General features: G+C 43.7%; 1 protein-coding gene across 3 annotated transcripts; it reads left to right on the top strand.

Moving 5' to 3' along the window:
* The first annotated feature begins 237 nt into the window (after positions 1-237).
* Positions 238-26,405, top strand: ABCG2 (ATP binding cassette subfamily G member 2 (JR blood group)). 3 transcript variants are annotated; one of them, XM_071753635.1, is made up of 16 exons: positions 238-432; positions 9,919-10,131; positions 12,988-13,047; positions 13,488-13,602; positions 14,216-14,368; positions 14,766-14,923; positions 15,395-15,546; positions 16,046-16,150; positions 17,616-17,866; positions 20,821-20,903; positions 22,015-22,104; positions 22,729-22,853; positions 23,756-23,910; positions 24,737-24,826; positions 25,487-25,584; positions 26,058-26,405. In XM_071753635.1, exons 2-16 carry the CDS (start codon positions 9,926-9,928, stop codon positions 26,209-26,211), a joined length of 1,995 nt encoding a protein of 664 aa, XP_071609736.1. In that variant the 5' UTR covers positions 238-432; positions 9,919-9,925; the 3' UTR covers positions 26,212-26,405. The 3 variants fall into 3 exon arrangements, with proteins under 3 accessions (XP_071609736.1, XP_071609738.1, XP_071609737.1); XM_071753637.1 differs by having other exon boundaries at positions 313-432; positions 17,619-17,866; XM_071753636.1 differs by lacking the exon at positions 238-432 and adding an exon at positions 6,519-6,684.

Here is a 26,405-nt window from a genome sequence, read left to right as displayed (position 1 = left end):
GTTTTTTTGTTTGTTTGTTTTGTTGTTGTTGGTTTGGTTTGGGTTTTTTTGCTTGTTGTGTATGTATGGTTGGACTCTGTGGTCTTAGAGGTCCTTTGCAACCACGACGCTTCTGCGATTCTGTGAGCGGCTCCCGAGGATGAGCTGCACCGCAGTTTGCTTATGATAAAGGTGAAAGCTGTGGCTCATCCTGGCCCTGCCCCTCCCCACAAAGCCCTTTGGCTTCAGAGGGTGGAGACTCCCCGGGGTGACCGAGTGTAGGCATCGTAGCTCCCCGCTCGCTGCCGCGGTGCAGCAGAGGGGATGTCACGGGTGGGACTGCCCGGCCCTGCCCGCTGAGCGAGCCCTCGGGGCTGCCTCCCCGCAGAACACCTCCTCCCCCCTGCAGACCACCTTCTCCTCCCTGCCTCCTCCTCCGCTGCTCCAGACCTGGTAAGTGAGTCGGTAGGAGCGGTTTAGCTTTCACGGAGGTAGAATTAACTTGGCGTAGTGGCTTGCTTCTACTTGCATGAATTGCTTACTCTGCCTTTGCTGTGGAGTTAGGTTCAGCAGCTGTTTTCCTCCAGCAACCAAAGGAAACACAGCAAAAACACTTGCCGGCTTTTTCCCAGCTTTTCAAAGGATTTAACTGAGAAATTGGTCAAGAAATTAATGATTTTTTTTTTTTTAATTGTATTTATAAACGGGGTACGAAAGCTTCAAGGTTTAAAGTAAAACAGCAAAGAGTTGAAAGTGTAGAATATTGCGCAGGGACTTCCATACTTTAGAGTCCCCCCATTTATAGCACAGGGCTCTTTTCACAACGGATAGGTTACAAATCCCTAGTAAATCGGTTGGCAATTAACTTGCGGATTGCCTGAATCGCATTATCCTCATTTACTCCAATGGTTTTAATTTTCTACGCGTGTTCCCGAGAAAGAGAACTGTATGGTCCTGGGCCTGCAGCTGCCCTCTTTGCGTGCCCGCATCCGTTCTCTGGCGTTCGCTAGAGCCCTGGAAATGCACGTAACTACAGGCAAAAAAAAAAAAAAAAAAAAAAAGCAAAAAAAAAAAGCATAATTATGACTTCTCTGAATTGATATGGCTCTGAAGTCTAAAATGCACGTCTGTAGTCCATTCTGTTTCATCTTGCGGGTTGCAAGACTAAACTTCGTACCCTTTAAAAATGGAGAAATAATGTATCACTTAAATAATTAAAAATAAAAGCTATTTTGTAAAGGGTTTGAACGAGCTTCCTTTAGAAAACTCTGCTGAAAGCGTCTGTGTCGCTAAAACTTTCTCCTTAACTCATTTAATGCTTGTGCTCTGCAAAGATAAAATACTTGGAATAACTGCTTGGATTCTAAAAAAGTAAATTAAAATGCACTTCTGAATTTTGCCATTTGCAATTTTCCTATTGCTCCTGGTTTATTGTTTTTTCTAATTTGAGCCGCAAATCTGGTGCCAGAAGCTCTGCAGGAAGACTGGCAGGAAAGAACTCGAGTTTTAATATAGGCTCTCTCTCTTAAGGCATACAAATAGGTTTACTAAAATGGCTTGAAAGACTTCAGGTATGGAATATAGGTCTAAGTTGATGGAACTGCATAGGACGTTTTGTTGCTGTTTTATGATTTTGTTTAGTGCCCATGTGTGTGTAGGTAAAATGAGACTTTGGACTTTACAAGTCTGAGAATTATACACAGGAAAGCGATCGTACTGAGAATTTCATTGTGCATTGAAACAGAGGGCAAATCGATTTCATGATAGTTTTTAAGAAAGTAGTCTCATTTTGTCATTAATAAAAGGTTAAATCTCAAGATCCAGTACTTCACCTTCTTAGAAAGTTTTCTGAGACTAAATATCTCTCAAGGAAAGGTTTTTCTATTAGGCTTGGGTGGAAATTGATGCTGAAATCAGTGGCAATAAAAATATTTTAGAAAGATTCAGGAAAGCAAATGAAACTGGTAAAATTCCCAGAGAGTTCATAATGTTTTATGTAGTTGATGCAAAAATAGTGTATCATATCTAGAACTGATATGATGAGAATTTGAAATTTATCATATTAGTAAATATTTCTGAATGCAGCAGTCAGTATGTATTGTCATTAAATCTCCTGCTCAATTCTGATCTAAAGTAGGTATTTGTCAGGTATTGGCAATGAAGTCTATGAAACTTAATTTAAAGAATTTTATATTGCATAGAAAGTTATTTGATTGTTCATCATGGTTGTTGGTTTTGGTTTTGGTATTTTTTGTCCTGCACATGCTTAAAATGTTTATTTGAAACTTAAAATGCTTCATGGATTTATATGACTTTAAACAGAATAAATGATTTTTTTATTAACAGGGCCTAAAGCAGTATTTTAAAAAAATCCATTCCTAAGGATTTGCAAACAGCTGATGATTATATTAGCTGCAAAGGAGCAGGCTCTTGTGTTCCTTTGCTGAAATTTATTGCTATATCACAAATGGAGAGGTCATTTTTTAAAATAGCAAACAGTTTATCATACTGAGTACTTATGCCTCAGGGTAAAATGGTCCCCAAAAAGGCAAAGCCATTAAAAAGCCTCACTCTACCACACAGGTGTTGTTTCTGCTGTTAGCACTTCATCTTCTCAGCACACTCCTAGCCAGGATCCCAGTCACAACCTGGGAGGTTCCTGCAGGTTGCCCAGGCAAAGCTGTGACTGCCTCAGTCTTGTGCTGGTAAGGGTCCTGCTTGGAAGGAGAAGCTGGTTTGTGGGACTTCCCAAAACCTTTTCCCTTGAGCATGTCCAGAACTCTGTCATTTTGTCATCCCAAGGAGCTGCCTTGGGAAGAGAGAGGGCTCACACAAATTTCATCAGCTTAGCAGTTACTTATCAATAACCAAGTTTGAAGCAAATGGGTGTTCTGCATTTTCTTCTGGCAATACAATCAAAGTGTAAAATGCTATTTGGCAAGGAATTACGCAGCTCTATGTGCTGGGCTGCATCAAAAGAAGCACAGGCAGCAGTCAAGGGAGGGGATTCTCCTCCTCTGCTCTTGTGAGACCCCACCTGGAGTACTGTGTCCAGTTCTGGAGTCCCCAACACAGGAAGACCATGGAGCTCCTGGAACATGTCCAGAGGAGAGCCACAGAAATGCTCAGAGGGCTGGAGCACCTCCCCTGTGAAGCCAGGCTGAGGGAGTTGGGGTTGTTCAGCCTGGAGAAGAGGAGGCTCCCAGGTGACCTCAGAGCAACCTTCCAATATCTGAAGGAGCTACAAGAAAGGTGGGGCAGAGCTTTTGACACGGGTGTGTAGTGAGAGGACAAGGGGCAGTGGTTTCAGACTTGAAGAGGGGAGATTTAGGTTGGACATAAGAAAGAAATTCTATCCTGTGAGGGTGGTGAGACCCTGGCCCAGGTTGCTCAGGGAAGTTGTGTCTGCGCCCTCCCTGGAAATATTCAAGGCCAGGTTGGATGTGGCTTGGAGCAACCTGGTGTGGTGGGAGGTGTCCCTGCCCATGGCAGGGGGTTCAACTACGTGATCTTTAAGGAAGGTCCCTTCCAACCTAAACCGTTATGTGATTCTATGATTTCCAGTATTAGCATCTGAAATAGGTTTTGTTTTTGTTTTTTTTACTTTGTTAAATTGCATGTGCCCACAAATATCCCTTTTCCTGAAGGGGCAACCATCAGAAGGAACAGCACACAGACAGATCTCTGCCTTCCATGCACAGCATCCGAATCCTGTCACCACAGCAGCTTACACACGCTGCAGCCATGAAGAGCGATGCTGACCTATACCAACTGGTCCTGAATCCAGTCCTTACCTATAGATGCCAGTGAGCAGTGCCTTTGCAAGGGACAATGTCAAAGAACAGTATTTTGTTCCAGCAGATTTGGGCAATGAGTGTTCTTCGGCCTCCTTGATCTGGGGTTTTCCTGCCCACAGCTGTATTAAATAGCCATTGAGGAGCTGTCTGCTGTGGATACCTCCGATCCTTCTCAGAGCTGATTTATCTAGCTAGCTTCTGCGGTGTTCTTTGCAAACATGCATAAAACTAATCATAATTTGACTGGTATACTAAATTTAACATCCACATGTTTTCTGTTCTTAAGAACAACTCTGTAAAAGTGGTTGTGATCGTGTACTTATTGCATGATAATTTTTGATCCTGTGCTTACTGTCTGCCAGTCAGGTTCTGTCTGGAAGACTGAGTCTGCTTCATACCTAAATGAAAAGTTTGTTTTGTAAATAGCATTTCTGACATTTCAGTGCAAGTGCTGAGCTAGGTTTTGAGAATGATCTCTTAAAAAAAACAAACAGCAAACCCAAACGAGACAAAGAATTTATTTGTTCTCTTTATAATGCCTGAGGTCAGGCTCTGCCTCATTCTCCCCAATTTGCTCAGATCATTACATCAGTAAAGCTGAAACATTAAGCTGAGAAAAAAAGTCTGATCAAGTAAAATACTGATCTAGATACCTTCTGGATGCAGTGCTACATGAAGGTCAGAGTCATACTGTCTTCTGTATAATTCTGCACTCACATCCTGCTGCTGGCTATCCAATATTTCAAGCAATTTTGTGGCGAGACTTCAAATGAAAAGTTCTCAGTGCAGATCTGTACCAAATCATCCTTTCAAACAGCAATGGTTGATGTTCAGGCAGACCAGAAACCACTATATGGATAGACTTACAAAATGCTCACCTACAGGTAGAAAAGTCTGTTCAGGCACAAGCAGAGAAAAGTGTAGGCAGTTTAGCAATAAAAGGCCTACAGACTTTAAATTTTGCACATTTAATTGATGTTCAACTTAGTCAAAATCCGTTTCAGCTTAAATTAAAGCTAACTTATAATTATATTTGAACACAATTTATGTGCATTGTTGGAAAACTTGTCCGAGATCACTGACTGCTAAAATGTGAAGACATATTTTTTTCCTAACACAGAAGACTGAAGTTTTGTCACAAGAGGCAACCTTGGGCTGTATTTGGGATGATATCATTTGGAGACAGAGGAACCAGTCTTTTACATGCAGATAGGCCTGTTGGTGAATGTCAGGCTTCCAGCTGCCTCACTGCACTGATAGCCACAAAGGCAAGTTCAGCTCTGTGGCAAGCAACCTTAGAAACTGACCAGATAAGAGCTTGGTTTTTATGTGACCATATGACTGTGTTAGATTAAACAGCTTTTTGTTTTTTTGGTTCATTTTATTAACTGCTCTCAAATTCCTTCAGTATGTCTGAGACAGTCTCATAATTTGTTGCCTTCCTTGCCACGAGCAGTATAACTGTGCTAAGCTAAGAGACTCAGAATGGCTTAAGTTGGAAAGGACCTTAGATGTTACCTACTCCAACTAACTGCATGGGCAGGGGTACCTCTCATCTAGACCAGGTTGCTTAAGGCCTCATCCAGCTTGGTCTTGAACACCCCCAGGGAGGGGGCATCCACGACTTCTCTGGGCAATCTGGCAGTGCCTCACCACCCTCATACTGAAGAGCTCCCTAAGATCCAGTCTAAACTTCTCCTCCTTTGGTTTAAAACCATTTCTCCTTGTCGTCTTGCTGGACATTCATGAAAAGTCCCTCTCCTGCCTTTCTGTAGGTTCCCTTCAGGTACTGGAAGGCAACTGTAAGGTCTCCCTTGAGTCTTCTTTTCTCCAGGGTGAACAATCCCAGCTCCTTCAGCCTCTCCTCATAGTGGAGGTGCTCCAGCCCTGCATCATCTTTGTGGCCCTCCTCTGGACACATACCAACAGATCTGTGTCCTTCCTATGGTGGGGACGCCAGAACTGGACGTGGTAATGTCTCTAATAAGTGCAGAGAAAAAGGGGAGGATCACCTCTCTTGATCTGCTGCACACTCCTCTTGATGCAACCCAGGGTTGGCCCTCTGAGCTGCACAGGCACACTGCCAGCTCATGTTAAGCTTCTCATCAATCAACACCCCAAAGTCCTTCTCTTCAGGGCTGCTCTCAACCCACTTTGTACCCATCCTGTAATTGTGCCTGGGGTTGTTCCAACTCAGGTGCAGAACTTTACACTTGGCCTTGTCAAAACTCATGCAGTTGACACTGGCCCATTTCTCAAGCCTTTTAAGGTCCCTCTGCATGACATCCCTTCCCTCAAGTGAATTCACCACATCACACAGCTCCCTGTCATTGGCAAACTTGCTGAGAGTACACCCAGTGCCATTGTCCATGTTGCTGACAAAGATGTTAAACATCACTGGATCCAGAACAGACCCCTGAGGGATTCCACTTGTCACTGGTTTCCAGGTGGACATGGAGCCATTGCTCTCTTGAAACAACTTCAATTGTTGCACAACTACCTTCCAGTTTTCACATGGAAAGCAAATTGAAGGAGAATTACTTGTCAGTGGTGTCAGTTTCCATGTTCCTATACCCTTGGCAAAATTATTGTGATTCTAGAAATAAACAAACAGTGTTCAGATTTTCTTGTCATTGTGCAGAAGCACTAGAGGTGGGAGGAGTGTCTTTGCTTTCAAATTATGCCTCAGGCGGATATCCTGCTGGTTGTCTGCCACAGACCACCCAAACAGGATGAGGAGGCAGACAAAGCATTTTACGAGTGGCTGACAGAGGTCTCACAAGCTCCATCCCTTGTTCTGGTGGAGAACTGCAGCCTATTGGATGTCTGCTGGAAATAGAACACTGCAGAGCGGAGACAGGCTAGGAGGTTCCTCGAGTTAACGGAAAGTAACTTCCTGATACAGCTGGTAAGTGAGCCAAACCAGGGAGCAGACCTGCTGGATCTCCTCTTGGCAGACAGGGAAGGACTGGTGGGAGATGTGATGGTCTTGGGTTTAGTAACCATGAAATGGTTAAGTTCTCAATCCTTACTGATCTAAGGAGGGGGGAAGGAAACCCTCCACCATGGACTTCCGGAGGGCAGATGTTGGCTTGTTCAGGACATTGGCTGAGAGAGTCCCTTGGGAAACAGTCCTGAAGGGTGAAGGGGTCCAGGAAGGCTTGGATGCTCTTCAAGAGGGAAATCTTAAAGTCACAGGAGCAGGCTGTCCCCATGTGCTGTAAGACATAGTGTCGGGGAAGATGACTGACCTGGCTGTATGGGGAGCTTTTTCTGGGACTTGGGGAAAAAAACGGGAATTTACCTCCTTTGGAAGACGGGGCAGGCAGGGGGAATCTTGTTAGGGCATGCAGAGGAAATACTAGAAAGGCAAAAGTCCTGCTGGAGCTCAGCCTGGCCACTGTCATAAGGGAAAACAAAAAAAGTTTTTACAAATGCATTTGTAAAAATATATTAACAATAAAAAGAGAGCCAGGGAGAATCTCTGTCCCTTATTGGCTGCAGGGGGAGGGAGAACATTGCAACCAGAGATGAAGAAAGGGCTGAGATACTTAATGGCTTCTTTGCCTCTGTCTTCATTAGTCAGACCAACCATCCCCAGGTTATGCAGCTCCCTGAGCTGTAAGATAAGGATGGAGAGCAGCACAACTGCCCTTCATCCAGGAAGAAGCAGTTAAGGACCTGCTCCAGCACCTGGACTCTCAAGAGGCTATGAGGCCAGATGGAATCCACCCCAAAGAATTGAGGGAGCTGCCAGAGGCGCTCACCAAGCCTCTCTCCATCATTTATTAATAGTGTTGGTTAACAGGGGAGGTCCCAGATGAGTGGGAGCTTGCCAGTGTGACACACTGACAGGCAGGAAGGAGGATCTGGGCAACTGCCAGCCTGACCTCAGTGCCTGGAAAATTATGGCAAGTGCAGGACAGCCAGGGGATCAGGCCCAGCCAGCATAGGTTTGGAAATGGCAGCTCCTGCTTGACCAACCTGATCTCCTTCTATGACCACGTGATCCACCTAGTGGATGAGGGAAAAGCTGTGGATGTTGTCTACCTGGACTGGAGTAAAGCTTTTGATACCATCTCCCACAGCATCCTCCCAGAGAAGCCAGGCCAGAGAGTTGAAGTCAAGAGAGTTAAATCCAGTTGATGTCTGGTGATCAGTGGTCTCCCCCAGATCTCAGTTTTGGGGCTGGTCCTGTTCAGTGTCTTCATCAGTGATCTAGATGAGGGGATTGAGTGCTTCCTCAGTACGTTTACAGACAACACCAAGTGTTGGTCTGCTTGAGGCCGGACAGGCTGGATCAGTGGGCCAAGGCTGAGGTTTATGAGGTTTATATGGTTTATATATATATATATATATATACACACATGGTTTATATATATACATATCTATATGTACATATATATATATATATGGTTTATGAGGTTTATATGAGGTTTAACAAGGCCAAGTGCTGGGTCCTCCGCTTTGCCTCAACAACCCCAGGCAATGCTACAGGCCTGGGGAAGAGTGGCTGGAAAGCTGCCCAGTTGAAAAGGACCTGGCGGTGTTGTTCAGCACCCAGATGAATATGAGCCAGCAGTGTGCTGGCCAGATGAATATGAGCCACCTGTGCCCAGGTGGTTAAGGAAGGCCAAGAGAGAGCCTGTATCAGGAATGGTGTGTCCAGCAGGAGAAGGGCAGTGATGGTGCCCCTGTACTCAGCTCTGGTGAGGCTGCACCTCGAGTGCTGTGTTCAGGTCTGGGCCCCTCACCACAAGAAGGACATTGAGGTGCTGGCGTGAGTTCAGAGAAGGGCAACCAAGGTGGGGAGGGGTCTGGAGACCAAGACTGTGAGGAGAGGCTGAGGGAGTTGGGAATGTTTAGTTTGGAGAAGAGGAGGCTGAGGGGAGACCTCGTTGCTCTCTACAGTTACCTGAAAGAAGGTTGTAGGGAGGTGGGTGTTGGCCTCTTCTTCCCAGGGAATAATGACAGGAGCAGAGGAAATGGCCTGAAGCTGCAGCAGGGGAGGTTTAGATGAGATATTAGGAGGAATTTCTTTACTGAAACAGTGGTCAGGCACTGGCAGAGGCTGCCCAGGGAGGTGGTGGAGTCACCATCCCCGGAGGTATTAAAAAACTGCATAGATGTGGCACTTCAGGACATGCTCCAGTGGTCATGGTGGTTTTTTTTTTTTTCTGAGTTGACAGTTGGATCAATGATCTGAGAGGTTTTTTCCAACCGTTACAATTCTGTGATTCTGTGAAAGAGATAAGTAGGAAATGGGCAAACTCAAACTATAGAGAAATCTGATGGAGTGGACAGGTGGAAGGCCTGGTCCTGTTAGACCTTGATAATTTTGAGCCAGTTTTTCGGTCAGTCACTTGTTGTATCTGTGGTTTCCAACAAGAATGCTCCTTATGTACCAACCTCTCTACCCAGGGCAGCCCCCCCAAAAAAGCCTGAAGCCATGCTAGTGCCTGCTGGGAGAGGTACCAGCTTCCTCCTACTGGGAGAAGAGATGCAGCTGATGCCTGTGGCCAGGTGCTGCCATGGGGGATCTGGCAGCCGGACCTCTGCAGGAAAGGACTCAGAGTTCCTCCATGCTGGACACAACCACTTCCAGCTGGCTGCAGGGGACCTGGCACTGGCCAAAGCCAGGCAATGTCGGCACTGCTGGTAGAGCCTCTCTGAAAATCTGTTAAAGAGGAAAAGATGCTGTGCGGCACCTGTGAGAGAGGAGTGAGAAAATGTGATAGAAACAGCCCTGCAGACACCAAGGCCAGTGAAGAAGAGGGAGGAGGTGCTCCAGGCCCTGGAGCAGAGAATCCACTGAGAAGGTGGCTGGGTGGGCAGCTGGTGGCCAGCCCAGGTCAACCCACCCCAACAGAACATCAGTGTGGAGGGAGACACTTCTGTCTCTGTAATACCCCATGTGTTGTGATGCAACATGGCAGATCAAGCTCCCCGTAAACTCTGTGTCATCTCAAGGTCTGAGCTCTCGGGACCCAAGCTTCCTATCTGGAAAAGAGAGACTAAGGTGGACATCTGCAAGGTCCACTGTAGATCCAGTGCTGAACGCTGGACCCAACAGATGCACCTTTCCTCTTCACACCTACTGAAATCTTCCTCCTCTCTTTTTTTTTTTTTTTTTCATTTACAGAGGAAAAATGGCAGAAGGCCAGCCACATTTAAGTATTCAGATGTCAGATTGGAATACAAATGGCATCCCCAGCAGAAAGCAGTCCTCTCTGGACACAGCCAGCCGGGAAGGGAGTGTACTAACTTTCCACAACATCTGCTACCATGTGAAGACAAAGACTGGGTTTCTGTGTTGTCAAAAAACAGCCCATAAAGAAGTTTTGAGAGATGTCAAGTATGTATTGAACCATGTCTTTAGAGTATGTGTATGGTTTATTTTTGTCCTGATAGCTGAGTCCACTCTTGACACTGAGCCACTAACAACAATATATAGAATTCTGTCAAGATTTAGAAAAATGTAATGTATGGATGGTTGCTTTGTGTTTGCTGTCAATATTGCCTAAGCTTCCTGCTAGGTCCCAGTGGTTCTCAGTTGTGACAGCTGAGCCTGTACAACAGAGAACTAATGCTGTTGGGCACCATCTCCCCAGCCCCAGAGAGGGACAGCCCTCCTGGCTGCTGGCAGCACTGGTGCACACAAGGCAGCTGTGGTCCTTCTACACTATGTCATGGTTTGAGTGGACCAGATTAATTTTTGGTACCGATACAAGAGCCTAAAGAGAGGACCCTGAGGGATCTGAAAGGGGTGGAAACAGAGGTGTCAATATTCCTTCCCATTCCCTGCCCTCACTCTATAAGTCAGGAGGACTACAAGCCAGGAGGCTCCTTTTTCCTGCTTCTTTCTTCCCTGGTGCTTCACTGAGCTCCCAGACCTTAGAGCATCCCCTGCTTTACCATCAGCTGCCTCCTGCTCTTCAGAACCCACATCCATTGGGTGCTGGGAAGAGCCCTGGAGCCCTCTCCTGAGTCAGCCCTGCCCCAAAGGGCACTCAGGCACCTGTCCCTGTCAGCACCCAGATCAGGTTTTGTAGACTTGTGTACATGTGATCTTTACCCCGTGTGTTACTACCCTTCCCCTGTTCCAGAAAACCTATTCCAGTTTTGATTTCCACTCAAGTTTCTTGTCTTTATTCCTTTTTTATCTTCCCTTGGGACGGTGGAGGGGGGTAACAGAGAGAACTTCTGCCCTCTGGTTTTTGGTTCATCCTGACTGCTGAACTGTGACAACCACTTGACAAGTCTTGCCCTGTGCCATGGTGTTTAACAGAGATACCAACAATGGGTCCTCACTGGGCTCCTTCCCTAAGGTGTCCTTCGGGAAGGCTAATTTTGGGAGTTTTAACTTAAAATGTTGAAGTCAGTAATATAAAAGAGGGGTTTGGTTAACTTTGAGGTGTAAAATTTAGTCTTTTTAATTTATATTTCTTCAAACATTGAGCACTGCTGCAGGAAATTAATCACATTAGGGCCTTTGCTCAATAATCCTTGCATAAGGTTTGCCCATTCACCATTCAGTAGGTAAGCTAAGTGGAAGTACTCATACAGAATGCCATTCCAAGTCACCAGTGACTTTCAGCTCCCTAATTCCAATTTCTCTCTTAAATATCATATTCTATCATAAAGAAGTTGGGGTTGTTCAGCTTGAAGAAGAGGAGGCTCTGAGGTGACCTTATAGCAACATCCCAATATCTGAAGGGGCTACAAGAAAGCTGGGGTAGGGCTTTTGACACGGATGTGTAGTGAGAGGACAAGGGGCAATGGTTTCAAACTTGAAAAGGGGAGATTTAGGTTGGACATGAGGAAGAAATTCTTTCCTGTGAAGGTGGTGAACCCCTGGCACAGATTGCCCAGGAAAGTTGTGGCTGCTCCATCCCTGGCAGTGTTCAAGGCCAGGTTGGATGGGACCTTGAGCAACCTGGTGTGGTGGGAGGTGTTCCTGCCCATGCAGGGGGGATTGGAACTCGATCTTTTAGGTCCCTTCCAACCCAAACCATTCGATGATTCTGTGATTTGCCCTTTTGTGTAGCTGTGTCTGTCCTGCTCTTTGCCCATGAAGTTTCCAGACCACCTAAAGACAAGCTGGTAAAATCTTTCCTACTCTCCTGAAGAGAGCCCTGTATTATGGTAGCTTGATTGACACTGATCATTTGCATCAATGAAGGTCCCCCTTGTGGCTTACTGTAGAAGACCAATGCATTTTCCCCTCATCAAAAACGCCGTGTGTGCATTTGCTTTGTTAAATACTGGGTGGTGTTTTTTTGTTTAATAATGTAACATATGTATAGTGTGTATGCTGCTTAATCTGTGGAACCAAAAGTTGCCACAATCAGGAATTGAAGGAAGGAAATAAGCAGCAGGAAGGGCAAACCCAAGCCTTCTAGGTTGCATGTCCTTAGCACCTAGGAATAGTTGCAGTGGACCAGACCCACAGCCAAGCACTCTGATTGCAGATACCTGTATGGCTGATAATAATCAGTACCAGAATGCAGTTGAAGGTAAACCTGCTATCAAAATACACAGACAAGCATTTGTATGCTCAGCATGAGTTTTTTGTACACCTAAGCTCTGTTCAGTGCAGATTTTAGCGGCTATTCAGGAAAAGTAGCAACAATGCCTTCGTGGTTTCAAACAAAAAGATAAAAAATAAAGGGTAGCAGTATTTCCATATACTGTGTAATTTCTATGGGGTCTTTTCTCCAAATGCTTAAAAGCTATTTCCATCTGGCTTCTGAGTTTTATGTGGCTTAAAGTCAGAGACAGTGGGACTGTTGTCTGCGGTTTCTGTAAGTACAGACAAATCCTTAGTATGTTGTTTAGAGGCACCATTATTCTGTCTGCTGGGAGACAGAATGGTTAGAACCATTGGTTAGGAGACATATGGTTAGAACTGAGTGTGGTTAAAGCACGTATGTGCTTCACATCTAGAGACACATGGGGGAAGAGCATGCATACAGGTTTTGCTACATTTTACTCATGTTTCTGTGATGTCTTCTTTATATGAAGAGTAGTTCTTGAATTAAGGTCGAGTTTGATCGTAAATATTGTTTGTGATCAGGCAGCTTCATTAATTCTGAAATCAATGGGATGCAGAAGATAGTTCTACAGATAATATACACTAGCCCATCAGATGAAACAGTAGCAGAGATAAAAACACCCTGTTTTGTAAAACCTATCTTTTTTTGTCTTACAGTGGCATCATGAGACCAGGACTGAATGCAATTTTGGGACCCACTGGTAGTGGTAAATCTTCGTAAGTGCCTCTTTGCCCTACACAGAAATTACAAGAAAATGAACCTGCTCATATTTAGCAGTAATGGACAATAATTTTGAGGAAAAGTTTTGTTGTCATTTCACTGGTTTCTGAGAAATACCTGAATTGAAAAAAAGATAATCAGCTTACATGACAAAGATGCAGTTCAATTTTAGTCCTATACATTATTATTCTATGTTAAACTCATATTATTGAACAAATGGACACAAATGCGTTGTGAAATTGCACAGCTCTCATTTTCTTAGGAATTCAGGACAAAAGAAATTTGTGTCCCTTGAGAGCTGCTGAGAGTTTTCTAAGTAGCAAATGTTTAATATGGGATACCTTTAAAAAGGTGTTTGTTCCATGAGCTTGGTTTGTGGTCCAAAGATCTTACCTCCTGCATGCTGATCTGACAAAGTAACCAACTTTCCTCCTAGTCTGCTTGACATTTTGGCTGCAAGGAAGGATCCTCATGGACTTTCTGGAGACATTTTGATCAACGGAGCTCCTCAGCCTGCCAACTTTAAATGTACCTCTGGATATGTAGTACAGGTAAGTAATTTTTATCACTGTATGTGATTTATTGTCCTCTTCTGACTGCAACTGTAAGAAGTTGCTGCAGTGTTGGAAGTACCTTGCCTTCATCTAAAAATTGAGGCTGATGCAGGAACAACTCTCCATGCTTCCACCCTCAATGGGAAACTGCTTTGTATTTGAGTCTCTTTCTTTAATGCTTTACAGTCAACTGGAGCAGATGCTCTGGATCTCTCCTTGTTCACCATTTGGGGGAACAGCCTTAGATTACCAGTAGACACAGAATTATTTTCCAAGTATGATGCTTTCTGGCAATATCCAGCTTACACCTCCTCCTTCCTGAGACAGTATCACTGTTCTGAGAAAACGATGATCCTGCCAGGGTGTGCTGGGGAGCAAGGCATGTGAAGGGCAGAAGAAGAAAAAGCACACCCCTTTTTTCATTTCTTTCCCTTCTCCACTACCTGTGCTAGCAGCAGGCTTGCAGTTTATCAAGACCCAAGGAGATGCATCTATGAAAACCCCTGATACAGAAAGGTAGTCCCTCAAAACACACCTGGCTCTCTGGACTTCCTACATCTGACAGATTCCTGTCTGAATAATCACCATGTAACTTTTTTATTTATTGAAGGATGATGTGGTGATGGGAACCTTGACTGTAAGAGAAAATTTGAAGTTCTCAGCAGCACTCCGTTTGCCTAAGTCAGTGAAGGAATGTGAAAAAAATGAACGAGTGAATCAGATCATCAAGGAACTGGGTTTGAGCAAAGTGGCAGATTCCAAGGTAAGGCATGTAAATATGGTGCTTAAATCACAAATACTGATCTATTTAATGAATGGCATGGCAGATTGAAAAAGAAAGTACAATTGAATAAAACATTTCAGTAATAAAATAATCACATTTCTGTATAGTGATCTGTACAGTCTCTGCTGGCATTGCCATGTGCTTTGACATGAAGGGAAGGGCGTTGGTTATCTGTGGCTGGACAAAAAGAGAACACCTCAGGTGGGATACTAACATTAAGATACAGCCTAGCAGTGAGGTAACATCTACATCTGTACATCAGGGTAGGGTCAAACTTTCTTACAATTCTTCACATGTGCTGCTATGTTAGTAAGATGCTGTTCACTCAAATATTTGTTAACACATCAAACAAGATAACTTTCTCGTTTTCTGGCAGGTTGGCACCCAGTTCACTCGTGGGGTGTCTGGAGGAGAGAGGAAAAGGACCAATATTGGAATGGAGCTCATCACGGATCCTGCCATCTTGTTTTTGGATGAGCCAACTACGGGACTTGATGCCAGTACTGCCAATGCTGTCCTGCTGCTTCTGAAAAGGTGAGACACAACTTCCTGTTTTCACCATTCAGCTCTGCTGCATTTCAGCTGTATTTGATTCACATTACCATTAGAATGAGCAAACAGGGAGGTCAGAGGTGTAATTGTTTCCTGGCAAGCCAAGGCTGCAAGGGGGTAGGAAAAAAAGCTACATGAATTCCCTCAATCCAAAGCAGCTGCTCACAGCAGTACACAACGCAGGTCTGTGCTGGGACTGCAATTCGTCCATGATAACTTTTGTAGACGCTTTCACTTACTTTCATGTCTGCCTGGGCCAAAAAATGTGATAAAAATGCTGGTTGTACAGTCTGGTAACATGACCTAAATCTTTTTTTTTTTCCTTTCGCCCTCTTCTCTCTGCCATGCCAAGTTGATCAAACTTACCCATGGCTTAACTGAAGTTGCAAATTCTCTTCTCTAAATGCTGAATGGACTTGCAAAACCAGTATCTATGTCATTCTTCTCCTTCAGGATGGCAAAACAGGGAAAAACAATAATCTTCTCCATCCACCAGCCTCGGTACTCCATATTCCGACTGTTTGACAGCCTGACCCTGCTGGCTGCAGGGAGGGTGCTGTACCACGGGCCTGCTCAGCATGCCATCAGCTACTTCCAATCTGTTGGTGAGTAGAAATCACAGCAGAGCCAATGGCAGCCACAACTGTAGCTGGCAGTAACTTGAATAAAATGCCAACAGCACTAGAGCAGAGTTGGACATAGTGTGTATTAGCAGGCCTGAGAGCTTAACAGGCTAAGAATTTCTCGTGGTGTTCTGCCTCTTGACCCATATGTGGGTTTAGATGACCTCTAATCAACTGTTGCTGGGCACATCTTGATTAAATGAAGCCCAGGCTAGTGCTGAGAAGGGGACCTTGCCATCTGTCCCCTTCCTTCCACTGAGCCAGAGCTGTCTGTCAGTGCTGTTTACCTCTCAGGTAAGCAGGGAGTTCTGGAAGCCTGCAGTGCCATGGCTGCTCTGTGGGCACAATCAGAGATTCATAAAGTCATAGAATGTGACAGGTTGAAAGGGATCTCTAGAGATCTTCGAGTCCAACCCCCCTACCAAAGAAGGGTCACCTGTCACACAACCACCACTCAGGGTTTGTAATGCTGTCACTGCAGGCTATGAGTGTGAGCCCTACAACAACCCTGCTGACTTTTTCCTGGACATCATCAATGGAGACTCCACTGCGGTGGCAATGAGCAAGACTGAGGAAACGAGCACAGGTATGAAACTCAGAGATGAGGGGAATTATCCTAACGTATTTTGCCAGACAGTGTCCAGCACAACACAGGAAAATCACTTAAAGGTGTCAAACAGCCAGGAACTGTGTTGTACCAGCATGCAGTTTTATGGAGAGCGTTAGGTATTTCTGCTCCGTGGTGCTTTAAAGGGAAAAGAAAACCCCACACTGTGTCTAATTCCTTTTTGTTTATGTATGGGAAATAGCATAATCTGAAACAAGTAAAAAGTGCATATACAGCCCTGCAAGACAAAACAAGCCCATGTATGCAGGAAGAGTTTGCCTCCCATAAACATGCCTGTAGCAATTTGTCACTGTCATCCATTTCACCATAAGCCGACCTGTACACTGCAGTGTCACACTCACATTAGGAGATGTTAAGGGTGAAACTATATTCTCCTGTATTGAAGCTGTAATGTCTGGAAATACAAGAAACTGTTTTGTTGTCTCTCAATGCAGAGACAGAGCTTCTTTCACCTTCCAGGCAAACCAGCTGGAGTCCTGCAGAAGCAGAGGTGATAAAACAGGACAGCTGTTCCAGTTAGAGACATAATTTGTTGCAGTTAGGACTTGCTGTTTTTCCCAACTGGGATGGTTCATCTGTTATGAAATTATTGGTTTCCTTCCTCTGAGGAGCATGGGAAGATGAGAGTACAGATAGGGGATTAGGGTTCTTCTGCTGCTTCCCTGACGTTGCAGCAAGGCAGAAACTATCCCCAGGCTAACAAATCAACTCTCAACTCTGTTCAGTAGCATGCTTTTTCATCCTGTCTGTTGCTACTCATTAACTGGACTCTTACATAAATGATGAATATGTGTCTAAACATACAGTTTTACTGTATCTTTAGCAAAGAAGTCACCAGCGTTTTACAAAAATGCTGACTGTGTTCAGGGTCTGACTAATATAGTTGGCAACACTTATTTGTTATTGGAAAAGCACACATTTGACTGCAAGTGCGAAAAAAAAAAGGAGCTTCAGCTGAAATTTCTGTATGACAGACTCTAAAATTTGACTGAAGTTGATACATGCAGGATTAACCTGAACTAAAAGTCTGAGAGGTATAGGGTTATCTCATCAGCTCCGTGAAACAAATCACTTACAGAAACCTAGGGGTGTGTGTGAGGAAGTGGAAATCACATTTTTATTAAAAACCTTATTGCTGACAGTTTGAAACTTCATCAGCAGACCAGGGTTAACCTGGTCAGTCTGCTGTGAACCCACTGTCTCTGGGCTAGGTTACACAAACACAGAGATTTGGTATTATACCAACCCTTTTGAATTGCATGCTACGGGACTGAGTGCAGTGAATAACTGGACTTAAATGTACATATTAATTCTTTGGGTTCATTAGCAACTCTCTCACCCAGACAAAATGCTCCTGGCTTAACTACTAAACAGCCTTCCCACCCCCTACAGAAACAGTTTTATTTCTTTTTAATCCTTGCAGCAGAGAGCACTGCAGAATGCACTGAATGTGATAAAACGTTGGCTGAGAAGTTAGCAGAAAAGTACTCCAACTCTGCCTACTACCAAGAAACAAAAGCAGTGTTGGAGAACATTCCTTTGGGAAATAAGAAGAAAACAAAAGCAATTTTCCGACAAATTACATATGCCAATTCCTTCCTTCACCAGCTGCAATGGGTGTCCAGGCGCACATTTAAAAATCTGCTAGGAAACCCTCAAGCTTCAATAGCTCAGGTAATGCTGTTTGTATCTATCCTTTCATGGTATATGGGGAATTTACTCCATTCCTGTATGAGGTAAGGCATTGGGATGGTTTTGATGGTGTCCTGAGTGAGCAGCACAAGGGACTGTTCAGTAATTAATTTTGGGCTAGTGAAGGACTCTGGGAGGCAAGAGCTTTCCAGCAAAGTATTCTGCTCCTTCTGGACAGGAGCAGATTATCTCCCAAGTAGTTTCACACATTTGCTCAAGACCACTCTTCAGACTCAACTATAATTGGATATACTCTGTACTACTGGACTATAATTGTCCAGGCCTGGCACTGTGAGGTTTGGCTTCAAATCTTCTCTCCCACCAGGAAAAGTTAACAGATGACACTTGCATACTTAATTGGACTTCAGCACAAAATGAAGTGCTGCCAAGTTGGCTCAGCTGACAAATCTGGCAAAAATATCTGCACAGTCTTGTAATGTGTGTGGCATTTGGTCATTTCATTGTTCAGAATGATATTGATGTCTTGTGAAGAGGATGCGATGAAGAACAAAATAGTGTCATACCAACCATGGAAGATGAGCATGTTCTACATGACTGGCCCTGTTAGTGCTGTTTTTTCAGAAGAATCAACACCAAAAGTGTTGATTTCTTCAAAGCTGCACATTGCCTTCAAAAATACAGAATGCCTCTCTGATCTCTGCAGAACAACTAATCCTCAGGAATCCCCTCATTCATGACCCAAATACTGCAGTCCCAGCACCAGCAAAACCATCACTGCAATTCTTAGTCATCTGAGAAAAGCCAATAGAAAAATTGGTACCAAGCCAGTGGTATAAATTATCTTCATCATGGTTTATATAATGAGAGAACAAACAGTCAGCATGGAGGGGAAATGAGTCTAGGATCCTCGAGATTAAAAGGCTTTGAGTACATGTGTGTGTATGTTGATACTATAGAGATCCTTAATAATTGCTTTGTAAAAGCTTGACCTTGTGACAAGAATTAGAGTCTCAAAGATCTTGTTGTAATACCCCAGGGTCAATGGTCCTGACTTTTTTCTCACAATCTTTTTTATCTCCCCACCCTCATTAGGGATGGATTTCACAAGTATTCTTGGAGAGGTACATGGCTAATTAAGCCTCTTTTCATTAATCTCTTCCAAATTGGTCTTGATATGATTGCTGCTTTCCACTGCAATTGGCCTAGGAGCTAAAATACTGCTGACATCTGCTCCTTTCAGAAGAGTCTTAGTGATAGGGTACCAAGGATCAAGGGGTTTATGGTATTATGGTTTGTGCATTGCTCACAATTAAAAATGACAGAACTGCCTGATACCATCAGTTTTGCTGTGAATTTTGTCATTAGCATTAAACATTAACAAAGTGTGATGTACCCACTTCAATCTTTCAATTTATATGCTTGAGGCAGCTTGCATCTATGCTATTGAAATTGTGATACAGACTGCAAATATCATTAGATTCACAGCTTGATTTCAGTGTCTTTCTCAGTGTCTTTCCCTCCTCTGCTCTGCTCTGCTCTTGTGAGACCCCACCTGGAGTACTGTATCCAGTTCTGAAGTCCCCAACATAAGGACACAGAGCTCCTGGAACATGTCCAGAGGAGAGCCACAGAAATGCTCAGAGGGCTGGAGCACCTCCCCTGTGAATCCAGGCTGAGGGAGCTGGGGTTGTTCAGCCTGGAGAAGAGGAGGCTCCCAGGTGACCTCAGAGCAACCTTCCAATATCTGAAGGGGCTACAAGAAAGCTGGGGCAGAGCTTTTGACATGGGTGTGTAGTGAGAGGACAAGGGGCAATGGTTGCGAACTTGAAAAGGGGAGAATTAGGCTGGACATTAGGAAGAAACTGTTTCCTGTGAGGGTGGTGAGACTCTGGCCCAGGTTGCTCAGGGAAGTTGTGGTTGCGCCCTCCCTGGAAATATTCAAGGCCAGGTTGGATGTGGCTTGGAGCAACCTGGTGTGGTGGGAGGTGTCCCTGCCCATGCAGGGGGTTGGGACTGGGTGATCTTTAAGGTCCCTTCTAACCCAAACCATTCTGTGCTTCTATGATTTCATATTAAAAACAGTCCCAGGAATAAGTTCTGTGATAGTACCCAGCAGTTACACAATGTGGAGCATGAAAATAAACTGTCAGCCCCTACCCAGCCATCAGCATAGACTGCACTCAGGTGCTGGTTGCCAAAATCAAAGTAGCACTGAGATGGCTCCAGGGAAACACCCAGAGCAGCACTGCACTGAAGAGCCAGCATCAGCTTCAGAGCTGAAGTTTCCCTTTGTCACTGACAGCAGATGAGGCATCACCAACTGACCCAGGAGGGTGGAGAGGATCAGCAGGGAGAGAGGGGTGACACTGCAGTACATCATCAACTTAATCATGGCATCCAACAATGGCTTCAGCAGTGGTGGGGGAAAGAACCTTGGCTGAGGTCCATGTGATGCTGGGGTTCCTCTGGGGAAGGGTGTTGTTCACTCTTTCTAACGTGCCCCACCAAGCCTCTGCTATCATGCTCCCCCTGTGGCTGGTGCTGGCACCCACAGAGTAGTTCCCTCAGGTCATAGATTTGGTCTGGCAGGAGTTCAGAAAAAAACAGTGGTATTACTGCCAGAACGTGCCTCCTGCCAGTGCCACCACAGAAGAGTGAGCAGCAGAAGCTCTGGTATTGTCCCTTCTTTCTAGCAGTCCCAGTGGCTGGCTGCCACAAGGGCAGGTGGCACTGGGGACTCCCTGTGTCTCACACGCCTCTTGCAGGACATCCCGGTGGAAGACTCAGAGTCGCGCTGTGCTGTAGGTTGCCATCTGCCCCATTGACCTCTCTGCCCAGCTTGTATAGTTTTTCTCCTTTCTGAAGACATGTCCTACAAACCTACACTCAGGCACCACATTCAAGAAGCTTGCTGAAGCTTTGAAAGCAATAAGAATAATACTTTTTTTTTTTTTTTTTTTTTTTTGTACACTTAGCTGTGTGTTACGGCTTTCCTGGGACTGGTTGTAGGTTGCATTTTCTTTGGACTTAAAGAGGACTCCACTGGACTACAGAACAGGTTAGTCAGTTCAGGTAATGGATATAAAACTCCCTCCTTGTTGCTACAGGAGAGAAAACAGCTTGGAGGCTAAGAAGGAACCTGCCAGTTCAGACGTACATCTACCACTAAAAGCAAATGCTTGCCTTTGCATCAGCAGGTAACATGGGCAAGCCTAAGTTAGTGACTTTGAAGTGAGAATGTTCTTCTGCCTCTGGGCAGGTCCCTGAACTGAGAGGGGGATGCAGTTCTGCCCTGCCATGCTGAAACCTGGATAAGCAGTCCAAATGAAGTGAGTAACCCTGCATCTGGAGGATGTTTTGCAGTGCCCGTCAGGTTGCTGAACATGAGCAGCTTAGCAGCAGATTAGAACAGCTTAGCTCAGCACGGCAGCATTTTAACAACTTTTCTGCAAAAATTTCCCCAGGATAAAAATATTAAAATGTTAAAATAGACAGACATGGCTACACCAACCTGGCTAATTAAAGCTTTGACCTTGCAAATGTATCTGTATGCTCACTTGAGTTTACCAGCAGTAAGTCAGAAGATGCATCTAAAGCCAGATTTTAAAATTATTCATTCTTATGTTATGGTCTTTGTATCATTTTAACAGCTGTATGTATGTGACCTGACAAATGGGTTTGCAACTAAGAAAGCTCTGGGTCTCGAAACCCTTTATAACATTTATTTTTAAATGGTCTACTTTTAAATTGGATATGAAACTATGAAAGCAAAGCCTTAAATTCTGTTGGAAAACGGGAAAACAAGTTTTCACATTGCTTGTTCACTTCCTCAGAGTTTGCATCAGACAAATGCCTCATAGGTTGAGAGTTTTTAACATGTCAGGAAATTACATATTAAAAAAAAATAAAGAAAATCAGTTCACTTCCTATCCTTTGGCTGCATCAGAGAACATACTATCCTTGCATGCAAGTAACAAATACTCCCTATACCATGTCTGCTTCAGGCTTGCTACAGACTCAGACTTGTAGCCAAGCCCTTCCCTGTGGAATTCACGATGGGATGTCACACACTGCCAGGCTCCAGGTCCACGTGGATTTATGTACTCTGCAGTGGAAACACTACATTGACATTGAATTTTTCATAACAGCTGCTGGTTTGCTTTTTGTAGAGTGGGTGCAATGTTCTTTCTGACCACCAACCAGTGCTTCAGCAGTGTCACAGCTATTGAACTCTTCATTGTGGAAAAAAAGATATTTATGTAAGTAAAACATACAAAAAGGTGATCAGGTTATCTGTCAGAGCTGGTTTCTTTGCCCTGCTTTATCTAATTGTCATTTAAGTGCACCTAGTGCAGAGTTTTCAAATTATTTCACTGTTAGTGCTCATGGCAAATGTATCCTTTTAGCCTGCCTTGTGAGTTGTCTGCAAATCCCCCTAACTGTACCTGGTTGCAGATGGTTCAGAGTTTAAAGTTATTAACATATGTAGGAAAAAAACCCTCAATACTCAATTTAGCTATTGGTTATTAAGATTCTGACTTGCTAATGAGAACAGTAAATACTATGAAACAGGATTCTTTAAAGCTGTGCAGATGACACTGCTCAGAAAAGGAAAATTATTTAAGCTTTACCCTCGCTGTTTTGACATGACATACACTTCCACCAAAATCTATGTACACAAGTATCCATATTCATTTGCATATTAAAATACCACCATTTCAGTGTGTGGCTTACAGGACATTTGCATTACAGCCTAACCATGAAAGAACTGTTTGGGTTTTTTTTCAGTTTGAGCTAGAATTAATTTGTCTCCAGGTGAAAATGATCTTACTGGTTTCTAGCAGTTAGATTTGTAATATGCTGTATGAATATCTGTGTTCCAGACATGAATACATCAGTGGGTACTACAGAACATCTGCATATTTCATCTCAAAACTAGTGGCTGATTTATTACCTATGAGGACTATGCCAAGCATCATCTTCACCTGCATAATCTACTTCATGTTGGGCAAGTATGGTTTCCTACAGTCCCATTACAGCCTCCTCAATGAATCAGCAAGGTTTGATTTATTCCTTTTTTCATCTATGGCCATTTTAGCTGCTGATGAATTCTAGAAGATGTTTTTTTTCATCCTTGTAAGAACATCTGTCAACGAAAAAGTTTTTTTCTAAGAGCTTAATTTTGTGTGAATAGCAGCTTGTTCTTTTTAGTAAAATGCCTTCCAGTTAGTGATTACACTGCAGATTGCTGGCACCAACATGTACAACCCTAGAATCCTTCAAATGTCACCTTCAAAACATTTCCCAAGAAGACCATTTTCTAGGTTAAGGTTTCAGATCACACCATCCTTTTGGGATGTCCCAAAAGCAGAATTTAAAAATAATCACAGTTCACTTCAGTCTGACTATTTTTTCCCAAGGAATAGGGAACAAGGCCTCACCAGCAAGAGGTCCTCAGTGCAAAACTGGAGTAAGATAGACTTTGCTACACATCCATATTCACCTAATGGCCTCTGCTCTGCAAGCTCTCTGGAGGAAACAGGTGATGTGCTGTACAGCTGCTGCTCATGGGAATTCACTAGGAACTTCCCCTTTGGTGGACAACTTGAAGCCATGGTGAAGCCTTCACCTTGGACTGTGGAGTACAGTACTGTAACTTCTACCCATCCTGCTGTCTCCAGTGTTACTGCAGTTACAGACATAGTGGTTATTCATGCTGTTCTCCATGGACAGGACATAAACCCATGGGCTCTCACAAGCCCCACTGCAGTCTTGGGTTCCATGGGTTCCGTGCTGTCAGACAAAATGCATCCTACAGGAACGATAAAATGCATAAGCCAGGATATTGTTCAGGTTATTGTGGAGCTTTTGCAAGATCATACTGAAACCCTTCTTGTTCTCACCTTTAAGGTTTGAAACCAACAGTAGAAGCCTTCTTTACAATGATGTTTACCCTTTTGATGGTGTCCTACACAGCCGCTTCCATGGCCCTTGCCATTGCAGCAGGACAGAGCACGGTGTCTGTAGCAAACCTGCTTGTGACCATCGCGTTTGTTTTTATGATTGTGAGTAGCATTATTCAGTTTTCTAGACCAAATCCTGAAAGCCTGGAAATGCTGAAATCTAGAAATCCTACCAGCACAGAGTTCAGCTCAATCCTGCAAAAACACTGTGGGGTTGAGCATGTTGAATATCCTGACTTGTTTGATAACTGCAGGGTCAAATATTCAGGTTTGTCCTTTTACATAACAAGAACCAGGGGCCCCAAGGGCTGAGTGTGAGGGGAGGGAGAGCGAGTGCCCTCTTCCCTCTGGCTCTGTCAGCCAGCATGCTGCCTGGGAAGCAGAAAAGCAGCTTAGACCTACATTTGGTTCAGTCTCCTTTAGCTTTGCAAATTTGACTGGCTGACAACAGAACCCTGCTCTCTGAGATCACTCTAACAGCTGCAGTTAGAAGTCCAGCACCATAAACCATGAAGAAATGCTGGACCAAGAGCCAAACCCACGTTGCCTCAGAGTTGGGGCACACATGCAAAACCAAGTGCACACCTCCAGCAGCTCCACACACCCTACCAACCACAGGCAGTCAATCTGAACCCACGTGGCACCCACAAATGGGAAGCATCTGGGTTTAATGCATGGGTGAAAGCATTCCCCCTTACTCATTTTGGGAGGACCACACAGAGCTATGGCCCATAGCTGGGTAACAAGAAATTATTCCTTCCCTCTCCTCTGTTCTTCCACTGGAAGAGTTTCTTCCTCTAGAAATGCCTTCCCACTTGTTTGTAATCTGAACAAGCAGGGTCAAGAGCTGGAGACTTACACATTAACACAATGTAATTTGTAATTTGTTGTGTTGTTGCTGTGGCTTTTTTCCAATCCTGGACTCCAGATTTTCTCTGGGTTGCTGGTCAATCTCACAAGCATCATGTCCTGGCTCTCCTGGCTCAAATACTTCAGCATCCCTCGATACGGACTGACAGTAAGTGCTCTATTTTCCTCTATACAGACTTGGAAAAGATTTGGTAGAAAGGAATGTCTTTGCTCATGATAAAGAAGACTCCAAACTTTCTGGACTAATGAGCAAGAGGTCAGGTAGTTAAATACAGCAGTTGCAGAAGGTAGTGCAATATCTTGAAATAAGAAAAACTTGCAATCAACCAGCACCCACTGCTATTGAGAAGAGCTTATTTCTGTAACTTGGCAACCTCTCATGTTAGAGAGACACTGAACAGTTACATACATTGGAGTGCAGTTGGATGAAGAAAATAAAGAACAATCTTATCCCTAAAAAAACAATTATTTTCCTTCAATCAAAAAAAAACTTGCCAAGCTAAAAAATTTCTCCTACTTTGATAATTTAGGTAGTGATGCTTCATTGAAAAATTTGGGCTCTAATATGCCTGTGCATAAATAGTTTAGCCTGGGGAGGTGTTGAACCCTGGTGACTGTATACATGCCTCTCTTAAAAGAAAAAGAACCATGCTACTTGGTCAGAAAATGGAGACTTCACCAGCACAGTGAATTCTGATACCATCACATTTTTTAGAATAAATTTGAATCAAATTATATCTGATCTTGTTAATGTATGATTCCTTTACCTACTGATTTCTGTGATCATTGTTTCTTTTATTTTAAAAAGGCTTTGCAAATCAATGAGTTGACTGGTCTGAACTTTTGCAGCATCAGTAACACCACACATTTAGGCAGCAATGATACGTATGGACAGAGAAGCCCACCGTAAGTATTCTGGTACATTAAATTGAATCCCACCACCATTAACTTAAAACATTCTAGAGCATTAGCATGTTTGTGAGATACTCACTGACAACCAGCAGAATCTGTGAGTTATTATAGGGAAAATGAAGTCTTGAATGAGTTTTTGTGTTCTGCAGAGAACATTTCCCTTGTTGTTTTACTCAGTATTTATAGGACTAAAAATATCTGGCGTTATGCTTCTCACTTTTCTTTAAAGTGCATTTACTGAACACATACATGCTCTACAATTATCCAGTCTCACAAAATCAATTTCAGCTTCTTGCAGGGAGCCAATTACAACTGTAAGAAAAACAAATTTGCAAATAGAAAATAGTGAAATATAGCTGGTATTTGCCTAGCCTACTATAGACATGAAAGCACACTACAACATTTAGAGATGTTTCTAGATACTTCAGACTGACTGAGTCTATAAATGTTTGTGTGTTAATCTGCAGGTGGTGTACTGGAGAGGAATATCTGAAAAATCAAGGAATTGATTTTACAAGTAGCTGGGGCCTGTGGCAGAACCACCTGGCTCTTGCTTGCATGACAGTAATATTCCTTACTATTGCATACCTGAAACTGCACCTAATGAAGAAGTTTTCTTAAAGCCAGAATGAAATATGAGAAAATTCCCACTGTTCTGTAGTATTATGAACTGACTTGAGATCTTCCCTTGTATTTTTATGATTACAGAAGTCGAGTCCCATCCTTGTAAGTTCTTAAGTATTAATATACTTTGCTGAAATGTCTGGCATGCCTCGTTCCTCTTTGCCATAAAAAGTAAGCAACCATTCATTTAA

Source organism: Heliangelus exortis, chromosome 10, assembly GCF_036169615.1.
Source record: "Heliangelus exortis chromosome 10, bHelExo1.hap1, whole genome shotgun sequence".
NCBI classification, from domain to species: domain Eukaryota; kingdom Metazoa; phylum Chordata; class Aves; order Apodiformes; family Trochilidae; genus Heliangelus; species Heliangelus exortis.
This window is presented reverse-complemented; position numbering and strand designations above follow the sequence as displayed.